The sequence below is a fragment of the Thamnophis sirtalis genome, unplaced genomic scaffold, assembly GCF_051295495.1.
Source record: "Thamnophis sirtalis isolate CommonGarterSnake01/CBP01778 unplaced genomic scaffold, rThaSir2_p1.2 scaffold_7, whole genome shotgun sequence".
NCBI classification, from domain to species: domain Eukaryota; kingdom Metazoa; phylum Chordata; class Lepidosauria; order Squamata; family Natricidae; genus Thamnophis; species Thamnophis sirtalis.
The window spans coordinates 32998169-33010438 of record NW_028261387.1 but is presented as its reverse complement, the minus strand read 5'-3'; the positions used below and the strand labels follow the sequence as shown (position 1 = coordinate 33010438).

The 12270-nt window shown below is 42.6% G+C and overlaps 1 protein-coding gene across 1 annotated transcript; it reads left to right on the top strand.

The window, feature by feature from the left end:
• Positions 1-4940: 4940 nt before the first annotated feature.
• Positions 4941-10975, top strand: CDKN2C (cyclin dependent kinase inhibitor 2C). Its single transcript, XM_014057359.2, has 2 exons — positions 4941-5488; positions 9310-10975. The coding sequence occupies exons 1-2, from the start codon at positions 5360-5362 to the stop codon at positions 9688-9690; spliced, it is 510 nt and encodes a 169-aa protein (XP_013912834.1). The 5' UTR covers positions 4941-5359; the 3' UTR covers positions 9691-10975.
• Positions 10976-12270: the final 1295 nt, after the last annotated feature.

The following is a 12270-nucleotide window of genomic DNA, read 5'->3' as shown; positions in this document are numbered from 1 at the left end:
AACCGTCACCGCTGTTGCCGGGCAGAAAGGAAACCGCTTCAGCTAGCGGCGAAAACGCCCAGCAAGCTTTACTGAATGGCGGTTGGAGGAGGGAGCATGGATCCAATGCCTGGTTATGCCTCCCGCCACCCCCACCGCTCGCCAGCAGCCACTGGGCAAGCAGATTGCACGCCCTGCACCGCTTGCGACCGGCGGTGACAGGGATGGCCCGGGCGACCTCTCAGCCTTCAAACAAACCTGCACAATGCACTGAATACAAGGATGAATCAAGGTGGTCCAAGAAAGTGGGGAAAAACTCCAGCCTATCTGTCCTTGAACTGGAGCACTCCCAAAACAGTCCCAACGGGCAGACTGAGTTTTTAAACTGAGCATGCAGAGGCAAAGGGAGGCGTGGTCAACAGAAAAACATCACTCAGTCCAAGGGCAGTTAGGCTGTGTTAACCCACACTTGGACTCTCCGAGCAGTGCACTGGAGAAAGAACCCTAATGCAATTAAATCAGAAATACAAAGCCCCTCATTGTAACTACAATATGTTGCTATATTACATTGGTTGGACTAGAAGACCTTCAAGGTGCCTTCCAACTCTTTTATTCTGTTTGCATGTGTCAAACTAGTCAGTCCAACAAAAACAACATTGCACTATCACATTGCAGGCCTTGCATTTGGATACACATGTTGTGATGTAACATAAAGAATATGATAAAAAATGTGAAGCTTACAGTATAGTACAATGCAGTCTTCATTATTTTGATGCTGTGGACACTATACAAACATTTTTGTAGTTAATTGTTCTAGTATTAGCAAACTACATTATATGAGTGGAAATTCAAGAGATCCTACTAAAATGTGCCACTGTAACTTACTGCAGGGAATTCAATTTGCTCTTACAGTAAAATATCACTGTGTTTGTCTATCAGACAATTCTATTAGCTAAACTGAGAAATGAATGTATTTTTAAAGACAATCTCTGTGCTTCAGCGACTAACATGATCACGAGCATAAGCAAAGGGGACAAATGATAACATGCAGGTGATTGCATAATCAGACATGTTATGACTTATACACTTGCATCAGAACTTGTGACACAGTTGACATCTTTATGCACATAATAATTTTCACATCATTGTGATATTTTATCCATACCACTAAACAGGCCAGTTTAATAAACCATAGTTAATAGCCCTGGCATAGTACAATGTGGGGAATTAGCTGTGACAATGCCTTGTCATTCATGAAATAACTGCTGACGTTTACAGAATATAGGTGGTCCTTTCTTAATTTGTCCTGTTTAGCAACTATTCAAAGTTACAGCAGTGCTGAAAAAGTAATTTAATGACTGGTCCTTGCACTTACAACCACCATAGTTTCCTCCAGTCATGTGATCACAATTTCCATCTTTCACACTACATGCTTCCAACAAACAGAATCAATGGAGGGGATGTCACTAAAATTGTGAACTGTGGTCATGTCATTCTAGTTCCAAGGCAAGAAAAACCATCTGGGTGAGACTGGGTAGTCTCTCTCAGCCAACTCACCTCACAGGTTTGTTGTGCGGGGGGGGGGGATAGGAGGAGGAAAGAGTTTCAGGTATGTTTGCAACCTTGAGTTCTTCACAAACAATAATGAAAATGGGATAAAAATCAAGTAATTAGTCTTGCTTAGTTGTGTCTTGCATTTGATAGTTTTGATGCATCCATCTCATTCAACTACTGAAGTTTGCAGATGATACAACAGTGATTGGTCTCATTCAAGACAACGACAAATCTACATACAGAAGGGAGGTTGATCAACTAGCCTTGTGGTACAACCAGAACAATCTTGAACTAAACACACTCAAAGTTGTAGAAATGGTGGTAGATTTTATGAGAAACCCTTCTATGCTACCACTTCTTACAATACTAGACAACACAATATCAACAGTAGAGACCTTCACGTTTCTAGATTCTATCATATCTCAAGACTTAAAATAGACTTCTAACATCAAAAATGTAATCAAAAAAGCACAACAAAAAATGTTCTTCTGTACCAACTGAGAAAGCTCAAACTGCCCAAGGAGCTGCTGATTCAGTTCTACAGAGGAATTATTGAGTCTGTCATCTACACCTGTCTGGCTTGGGTCTGCAACCAAACAAGAGAGACACAGACTTCAAGGGATAATTAGAACTGTAGAAAAAACAATTGCTACCAACCTGCCTTCCATTGAGGACGTGTATACTGCACAAGTCAAAAAGAGGGCTGTGAAAATATCTACAGACCCCCTCACATCCTGGACATAAATTGTTTCAACTTCTACCCTCAAAACGATGCTATAGGGCACTGCACACAAGAACTAGACACAAGGACAGTTTTCCCCCGAATGCCATCACTCTGCCAAATAACTGACTTCCACAACACTGTCAAACTATTTATTAAGACTGTATTACTATTATTCTTCTCATCCTTCCTATTACCCATCTCCTCCCACTTATGATTATAAACATGTTGCTTGTATCTTTACAATTTATATTGTTTTATTTGTTTCGTAGTATGATTTTTTTGCTTATTAGTAACCTATGACTATCACTAAGTGTTGTATCATGATTCTTGATGAATGTATTTTTTTTCTTTTATGTACACTGAGAGTATATGCACCAAAGAGAAATTCTTCATGTGTACAATTCATTGGCCCAATTTGGCCAATAAAGAATTTTATTCTATTCCATTCTATTCATCTAAAAAAAACAGGTTAGCTAAGTAGTTGCAAATTTGTCATAAACTGTTTTTCTTGTTTAGCCCAATATGCATGGTTTACCCATGCTTTGTTGGCTAAACCATTATTTTTAAACATTAAGCCACAATTTTGATTGACCAACCATTGGCTATTTTATGTGGTCCATTAAACCCAATCAAAGAAAAAATGCTGCATCTTAGACAGATGAATCCAAGGAAACAATAATTCAGTATATTAAGTTATTGATTTATTATTATGATATAAACTAGGTATGGTTTAAGTTTACTGACACAACACAATTTCCTGAGTGGAAAATATGTTCAGAATGTATTCATGGACTCTAGTGTTCACTCATTTGTTTCATGTCAACTCTTCAACATTTTCAGAATACATTATTTCCTGCACACAATAGTATTTATGCTCTTGTTTTTTTCACCTCAGAGATATTTTAAAATGTCACAACTATCTTTTTCCCTTTCCCCCCAAGGTGCGGTAAAAATAAGTGCAATCGGTTAAAAGGGGAGAGGGGTGAAGAGAAAGTTTTTCATTTGCTACAGTCGTAGCAAGCTGACATTGACCCTTCAGCCTGACCTTGTCTGGGCTGTCTCCTTAGTAACCAGATCCAAAGAAAGAAAACCTGCAGGAAAATCTGCAGCCAAACCTCTCTTTTGGCTACCTTTCTGCCAATCTGATCTGTTGTGCTCCGGGGGGGGGGGGCAAGCAAACAAGATCCCCCCCCCCCGCTCCCGTTCGCGGTAGGCGGAGGAGCGGAGAAAGCCTAGTAAAGAAGAAGCTCCGACGAACGAGCTATGCCACTCCGGGGAAAGAGATCATTGATGCACGAGAGAGGGCACTGCGGTCCCTACACGTAGCCTTAACTTTCGGCCCGCCTCCTTTACTCTCCTGAGGTGCCCGCAGAGTTGGCGTCAACAAACAACAACCACGGCCCACACTTAGAAAAGTAGCGTAAAACGTGTCGTCGTGCGGCTCGGGTCCTTTTGTATCAAAGGGAGGACGAGGAGCTCTGCGACATCACAATTGTAGAGGGCGCCCAGGAGGTGGCAGTGGAAGGTTTAGCTGGGGCGGGGGGGCGATACCGATAACCTCTCGGGCTATATTGAAAAGAGGCTAATAGTAAAGAAAGGGGGAGGCAACCTTTTTAAAAGAGCAAATAGAGGCTCTCATTGTCCCAGCTTATATCCCCAGGCCCGGCCGGGTAAAGGGTTGGGGGAAAGAGACGGCCAGGCCTACTGGTCCCCGAACGGCGGCTCCGCGGCCTGACCGATTGTCAGAGCCCAGCAAGAAAAAGCGAGGAGGAGGAGGCGCGCTCGCTTGGACTCGCCCTCCCGCCCAGGCCTTCCTGCTTTTGCCGGGAACTCCGTGGCGCCTCCTTAAAATCTCTGCCGTTAAAATGTGGGCGGGTGTTTCAAGTCAAAGAGCGCTCAAAATGTTTTTTCTTTTCAAAAAAGCTGTGGAGAAGTCGGGGAGGGGAAAGGAAGGGGAGAGCGCGGACTAGAAGAGGAGGAGGAACCGGCTTTCTAGGCGGCAGCCAGCAAAAAAAAAATTTTTTTCCCCCAACGGGCTTTGACCCAGCCATGGCAGCTTCCAGACGCTCGCAGGACCGTCGGAGAGTCGTTTTGGCGCCTTTTAGCCGGGCTGGGATTGCCCCTTCGCCTGCCCCTGTCAAAGAGGCACAGCCGCCGCCGCTGCTCCTCGCGCTGCAGAAAAATCGCTGCCCAAGGAGGCAAAGGGGGCACGTCAGAGGCTGAAGCGGTTGCTGCCGCAGCCGCAAACGGCACCGAAACCACCAGCGCGCCGAAAGATGCGGCAACTTTCGGGCATGCTGATGTGCCCGGTCTTCCCGGCTCCCGCTCGGGCTCAGCCAGTTCGCCTCAACCAACTCCGACTTTGCGCCTTTTGGGTCTGCCGCGCGCCCGCCGCCCCGGGATGGGATGGGAACGCCGAAGTCCCACCGCATCCCCGAAGAAGTTGGGCAGCTGATCTCCTGGCCGGGGCTATTTAACCCCCTGGCTACCCAGACTGGATTAACCCCTTCGCTCCTACTGTTGGCCGTGCAAGGGGTTGCTACTCGGGGGGCGAAGAACGGACTCAGCGGGGTCAAGAGCGAAGCCCTGACCCCCCAATATCGGGAACGGAACCTGCGGCTTCCAACAGAAGCCTGCCCCGGGGTCTCGGCTGGACAGAACTGGTGGGTTATGTCATCCGTTTCTTCTTCCACCTCTCTCCGCTTCCACCTTCTTATTTGCTTTCCCCATCTCCTCTTCCTTACTGAGCTTGGGTCTCTCCCCCCCCCCCCAAATGTGTCTGCTCTGCTTGCTGAAGGGCTTGAATCAATTTATGCGCCCCGGCCAAGGTCCGGCGGGGGGGGGGTGTTGTGCGCGTTAGAGGTGCAGAGATCTGCTTTTCAAGTGGAGCTGCAGCAGTATGTATGACGTGTGAACCAAGGGGCGGGCTTCTGGCAAGCAGCTTTTTTACGAGTATTTACTACAAGAAGATCTACTCCAGAAGATTAACATCCCCGCTCCTGTCAGTTTCCGATGGCCATGCCCGGCTAAAAACAACCCTTAAGATAATCAAATACAAGCCCAGGTTTTCTGCTCGTTGGCGATCGTCATTCGCCCTAAGGAATGGCCGAACCTTTGGCGAATGAGTTGGCGTCCGCAGCTGCCAGAGGGGACCTAGCACAACTTACTAATTTGTTGGAAAATAATATAAACGTCAATGCACAAAATGGATTTGGGAGGACTGCGCTGCAGGTTGGTATCTGGGCGGACAGAGGCGATCGTTCGCCACTAGGTGAACTGGTTTGACGGGGGAAAGGACCGTTTTAAAAGGGGAGGAAAAAAATCAGCATTTTTTAAAAAGCGAGTTGGTTGCCATATTTTATAAGTTTCACCGCTCCAACTCCTTAAAGTGACGTACTTTAAGTAAAATCTGGTTTTAATGTTTCTCTAATCTCGGGATAAACCTTGCCTGCAAAACACCTCGCCTTTAAAAAAAAACTGAGACAGGGAAGCAAGTGGCGGAGGCAGAGGGGGAGGGAAAGGAACAATCCAGGCTACATCGGTAAACACCTCATTTTTGAAATTCGAATTATATCTGTTTCAGTATCTGAACGGGGGTGTTGTCTGGCTACTAAAGGGTGGCGGTTGGGGCTTATTTTTCCTCACACTCTGGCGAGCACCCCCACCCCAAAAAACCCCTCTATCGCCTCTGAATAACTGCGATGTACGGCGAAGCAATGTGGCGATCTGGATCACGAAAATCCAATGCTTTGTTATTCATCATCCTTCGGGTGCTTTTTGATATATCGGTGGATCGCTTCACTGCGAGAATTTCCTTTCCGTAGGTATATAACGCCGTCTACACACATTTCCAGTGTTTAGATTTACAGGCGGCTGCTGGAGCTCTTCCAGCTACTAAAACCCTGCACCCGCTGAAAGATGTTTTCTTTTGAGAATATTGGATAACGGTGCTGAAAGTGTTACGTGGGAGGGGGGCGAGGTAAGGGTGCCCAACCAGACAGAGAAGAAAAAGGTAGGTGAAAATCTGGGCGGATTTTGTGCTGCAAGACCGTGGATCTGGTCCCAAGTACTGCGGAATATTCAGCAGGCTCCTTAAAGAAAAGCAATTTGTTGATTCAACTACGGACAGGATCCACTTTCTGAAATGTTGGAAGAAGGGGTCCCTGTGGGTGAGGGCTAAAAACTCCGGCAACAGAATCTCCTCTTTAAAATGGAAAGAAGCCCTCCTGTAATAGGATCTTTCTTGGTGTTCTTTTCAAATTCAGCTCAGTAATCCTAAATTATTTTCCGATTTGCAAGGAGCATAAAGCCTTGAACCCTTTTAGGTTTTTCTACACCATAACAGGTAGGTCATGTTTGGAACCAATCATTGAATTGGTGTGGTAAAAAAGGAAATGCAACCTCGATTTCCACCTCCTTACTAAGTTGCCAATTCTTTTTCTTACTGTTTAATGATTCTGCCCCCCCCCTTTTCCCCCTCCCCATTTCATGATTTACAGAGATACATCTCTGTTTACTCAGCCGGGGGCATGCCTTTTCCACTACCTACTTTTCATTGCAGCTTCATCACTAATCATAATTCGAGGCAAGCTACACACACACATCTGAATAAAAGTGAACACAACATAAGAAGCTGATTCGTATTTTCAGTATTTTCAGTGTAAGCCAGAAAGATATAGTGGGTGGATGATGGAACTTGAGCTGATAGCCAATGTTGCTTACCAAGGAAGATGAAAATATACATTTGCTTCTATGGTCTCATTTAAATTCCTTCTGTCTCTTCTCTGAATGTTTTTCCTCTCTTTTTTCACTTTCCCCTTCTTTTTTCAAATTAGGTGTTTATGTGAAGGCCTGCTTTCTCAATCTGGCTAAGAACAGTTAGGTTTAGACCTTTGCATGTAATCTGCATCCTTCCCTTGTTAAAAGAAAAGAAAAAAACATTTAGAAACATCTAAAACTGTCTTTAAAACCAGACATTTTGCATAGTTTGTATATTATAGATAACTTTTATTTTCCACAGTTTTGGAACCTGATCCTGAGTTTTGTATTTATCCCAAATTATGAATTTGACAGGAGATACAAGGTGAAATGTTAAAAGTTTAAGGAGTAGATGTTCATTTTATCATAATGGCAGATATTAGTTTCCAAAAAGCTAACTGTACTCCTAGTATTTGCATTCCAAATTGGTAAATAAGAGGACAGGTGATTGGATTACCAAGGAAGAGATTATTAAACTATTAGTAAACTATCATCTTTGTGGCTGCTGATCTACATTCTGAGTCTTATGTGCTTTCTCACATAACTCCCTCTTGTTTTATGGATTTTCCAGTTTTGTTTACTGTAACTGCTTCCCTTTTGTATACTAAAACAGAAGACAGCATTCCTCGCAAGAAAAAAATAGTAAAAGGCACACAGCAATATTATTTTATAAATGAGTAGGTAAAACAAGATTGAAGAAAAAAATACTGGAAGCAAAAGGACACATCATCTTTGAAAACTAGCTGTAACAAAGCTTGACCGAGATGTAAACTTCAATATGTGATACTTGGCTGTGGCTTTTCAGACACAAGGATTAAAAAATTCAAAAAAGATGGGCAGTCTGAACTATGAAAATGTAAGAAAAATTATAGAGTTACTATATCATTTTTTCTTTCACCAAAAACTAGAGATTCCTAAGAAAATGTGCTTTTAAGTGATAATAGCAAAAACGTTCACATAGAAAGGGAATGTTTAGGGAAGCCAACAGCTTTTAAAAACTTTCTACTGAAACTGAACATAAGCAATAAACTTAAGAGGTATTGATTTGCATTAATATAACAACCCCAAATGAAACTAAAACTGCAAATCTACATGTACATTTCCTTGGAAGTTAAGACCCTCTGAATTTACTAAGATATTTTTAAAACTACATAAACCCATTTGACTGGTTACTCCACAGATAAGGGACACAGGAAATATATACTCTGTCTTATTGATTAAAATGTGTTCTCTGAGTAATCTACAATTAGTCTACAATGTGACCATAATAGGATTACATTTCAGTTCTTTGCAAGTGCAGAAGCAACACAGCTTTGTTTTTAATAGTGCCATTCTTCAATTTCCCCCTTACTTCTTTCATTTCACTACTGGTAATTTTCCATGTTTGCTTGCACTTCCTTCCCCAAGAAGGAGTTTAGATCCATCCAGGTTTGCAAAATACATTATATTCCAAATCCACTATCTGCTCTTTTGTTTACAGAATTGTTTATTTTGTTCTCAATTGCAACTGGAAAGGCTTAAATAAGGGAAGAAATTGAGCTTTTTCTTACATATGCAGTATATTTGTTAATAAGGTACAACACACCTGACATGGACACATCTTTAATTAGAAATAGTCCTGTAGTCCTATAAGCTTTATATACAATTGGGAAATGGGACCTTTGGATTTTCGACCTACTTTCTATGAAAGTAGGACAAGTCCATCAGTGTCATTATATATCTATTACCTTCACCAAGAACCTCATCCTTTTACCCCGTCCCTTGATATATTTTTTCATTTCTATCATGACACAACAGGAAATACAATTTCCCAGCATTCTATTTGTTTGTTTATTTTGGCACTATTTGTTTCTGTGTGGTGTAGAGTGGGTTTCACAGTCCTACCGTTTCGGCAATTATACCTTCTCCATTGTAGTATCTCAGAAGAGACCTAAATTCGGCTTTTAAAAGCAGGAGTGGGAGAGCGGTCTCTCTGAAGCCCCGGACCATTAATGTTGAGGACCAAATAGGAGGCCAGAAATGCCAAATAGACGTCAACTGGTGCCATCCCAAAATATCCCGGCTCAGAAAGCCTTCCTTGTATTCTCTGCCCTGGGATGCCGAAGAAGTTGACATCCCGTTTGCGGGCTCTAGGCTCCCGCGCGAACTTTCCCACGGGCTTTCCCAAAGCAAAACCTAGCAAAGGCTCTGCAGGTATGGCAGAGTGGGGATACACGTGTAAAGTGTGTGAACCCAACCCTTGGGGAGGAGACACATTTGCCCACTGCCTCGCGTTTCTCGTCCTCTGCCTTCAGGTGGTGAAACTGGGGAACCCGGAGATCGCCAGGCGGTTGCTGCTGCGAGGCGCCGACCCGGATCTGAAAGACCGCACCGGCTTCGCTGTCCTGCACGACGCGGCCCGTGCCGGCTTCCTCGACACGCTGCAGATTTTGCTGGAGTTCCAAGCGGACGTGAACGTGGAGGACAACGAGGGCAACTTGCCGCTGCACTTGGCCGCCCAAGAGGGCCACCTGGCCGTCGTGGCCTTCCTTCTGGAGCGCACGCCCAGCCGGGTGGGGCATCGTAACAAGAAGGGAGCCACCGCCTACGACCTGGCCAAGCTCTACAAGAGGCAGGCCGTCGCTAAACTGCTGGAGAACAGCAGGCGGAGGGAGGGCGCCCTCAGCGGGGACTGAAGCCCACCTCTTGCCCCGGACTCCAAAGTGCCTGCTTATACACCTGTCGCCTCTCCTTTCTTCTCTTTCTCTCCATCTTAATCGAAGTATACAAATAGGTGGGGTCGATATTTTTTTTTCAAATGCAGACATGGGGGTGATATTTTTCCCTTTTGGGGGAAAAAATCATGCCAGTAGCAGCTTTTCACTAGCGAGAAACTGGCTGGACTCTCGCCTTTCTTTTATGAATGCTTTTTCTTTTCTTTTAACTTGGTTTGCTTTTGCTGCTCACCTCACCCTTCATTTAAGGGAGGATTGGGAGGGGGGAGATTGAAGATGTATTTTTGTGCATTTCTTTTAAAAGATCTATAAAGGCTTACTGTGATTTCCCATCCCTGAACATCATCTAGCCCAACAGAGGTTAACATAATATGAAACAGTGCATGAAGGAGTGTATATGTGAAAGACCTTTTGTGCCAGAAGGGGAAGTGGGAGGAAAAGACAGGCTTTTGCACAATTGAATCACAAACGTTTGATGAGATGGATAAGCTAACAAAAGGTCTATGGAACATTCACTAAAAGCGCTTTCATTGTTATTTTTCTTTGCCATGCCTTGTCTCCTAAACATCTCTTTTTCTAAAGGAAGTTCTGCTGAAATCTAGCTTTCTTCTTGTTAAGCATGTTTAGGACCAAAGGTTCAGTTGATTCATCACTGTATCTGATCAGAGATGAAATCTCAATTTGGGTAGTTTGAATAGTGACGCTTCAATGTAACATATAATAATAAAAAGAGCAAGAAGGAATTTATCAAGTCTAAAGTCACACAGTGTGGGAATATGATATCTTGGCTATTTGCACAAACAAAAGTTTAAGATAAAAAGTAATTTATAAGATTAGATTGCATTTAGTGACTTGATCAGATTTTGGGAATGCTCTAGATTTTTCTCAGATTAAACTGCCAGAGTAGTACTATTTACTCACATTTGTTCCAGTAGGATAAATCCAGAATAAGCATTTATTTTTGTGGTTAAGACTTGGGATTTTTGATTAAAGCCTCTTTTACAGAGTCCATAAATTTCCATATAACTGTAGTATAGGCACTCAGAAGCAAAAATGTGAAGTTGGATTGTTTTAGGTTGCAGTTTTCTATGTGGGATTGAACTGTACTGAACTGAGTGAATGGAGTTTAGTTCTGAGCAGATGTGGCTGGGAATGCATTGTTACTTGGAGTTTTAGGATTGCTGAGTAGAAAAGCTGATTATTAAACAGATGTATTTTGCATGGGAATAAATTTCAAAACCTATAACTTTTATCAATTATTTAGAATTATCTCACTCTCATCCCTATAGTTTTCTGATTAAAAACTTTGTTTGTTGCAGTGGAGATAATTCATTGTTATTTGCCTCCACAAAGAATTTTCTGTGTCATAAAATGTGGGGTGGGTGTGGGTGTCCCAGTTCAACTGTTGCTGTGAAGATTTAAAAAAAAACTGCGAAACTGATGTTTTATGTGACAGGTCTTAGGTTGTTACTTTCAAGAGGGATGACATCCAGCTATATCAGGCAATTTAAATTTGGCTCCTTTAAAAAAAAGGATTCATAAATTGTATCAGGCAATTTTATCCCCATGCATTTCCCCTGCATTGTAGAAACTTTTCCTTTCTTGAACAGAGATTTCAGAAGGATCAGTTAAAAACTAAACCAATCATATCTTTTTCCAGACATTAAAAAACAAACCAGCATCTAAAGGAATTTGCTGTCTGTAAAACAAAACAAAACCTCACATTTTCTTTCTGAGCCAGCCCCTCCCATCCTCATGAGAGGTTTAATTTTAGAAAAAACTTTAATATTTGAAAAGCTAGTAAATATATAGGTAAGCTTCTAGCAGATGATGGAGTTTCATAATGGACTCAAAAAGTTAGTCAAATTTTCAACTCAAAATAAACTGTGGTTTCAGAAATGACTTGCATGACACCCTCAGTGTCAGGCCAAGGGAGGCAGGAATGCTCTTTCTCTTTTTCAAAAGCTTTTCATAATTAATGTGGTTAATATGAACTCTTAGTGTTGTCAACCTAGCATTAATTCGATTTCTCTTAAATATAATGCAGAAGGTGGGAAACCAATCACATGAGAAGTTTTCTCAAAAAGCCATATATTTATCCATGCTCTTTAACTATCTTTCACTTGGCAACAACATAGCTAAAGATCAATATCAATCTTTGAGATGGACAGTTACACCATTATTTCACTCAGACAGGTAGGAATGTTTGAGATTAGCGTCCAATCTGACATAGTCTGCTTCAGTAGAGCTTCCACCCGAAGTCCAAATCAAAGAGTTATACTTTTTTTAAAAAAAATCTCAGAGCACTAATATTTGGATTCCCCACACCTAGTCCCATCTTTGAGGTAGATCAAGACTGAATATGGGTGGAAATTCCAACCAATGGCTTAAAAATTCAGGCGACATCGCATTTGTAGTGAGAAGATCTTCAGACAAATTGACTTCTGTGGAGCAGGTGAGCCGTACTAGACTCCATTTACAATACAATACAATAGCAGAGTTGGAAGAGACCTTGCAGGTCTTCTAGTCGAACCCCCTGCC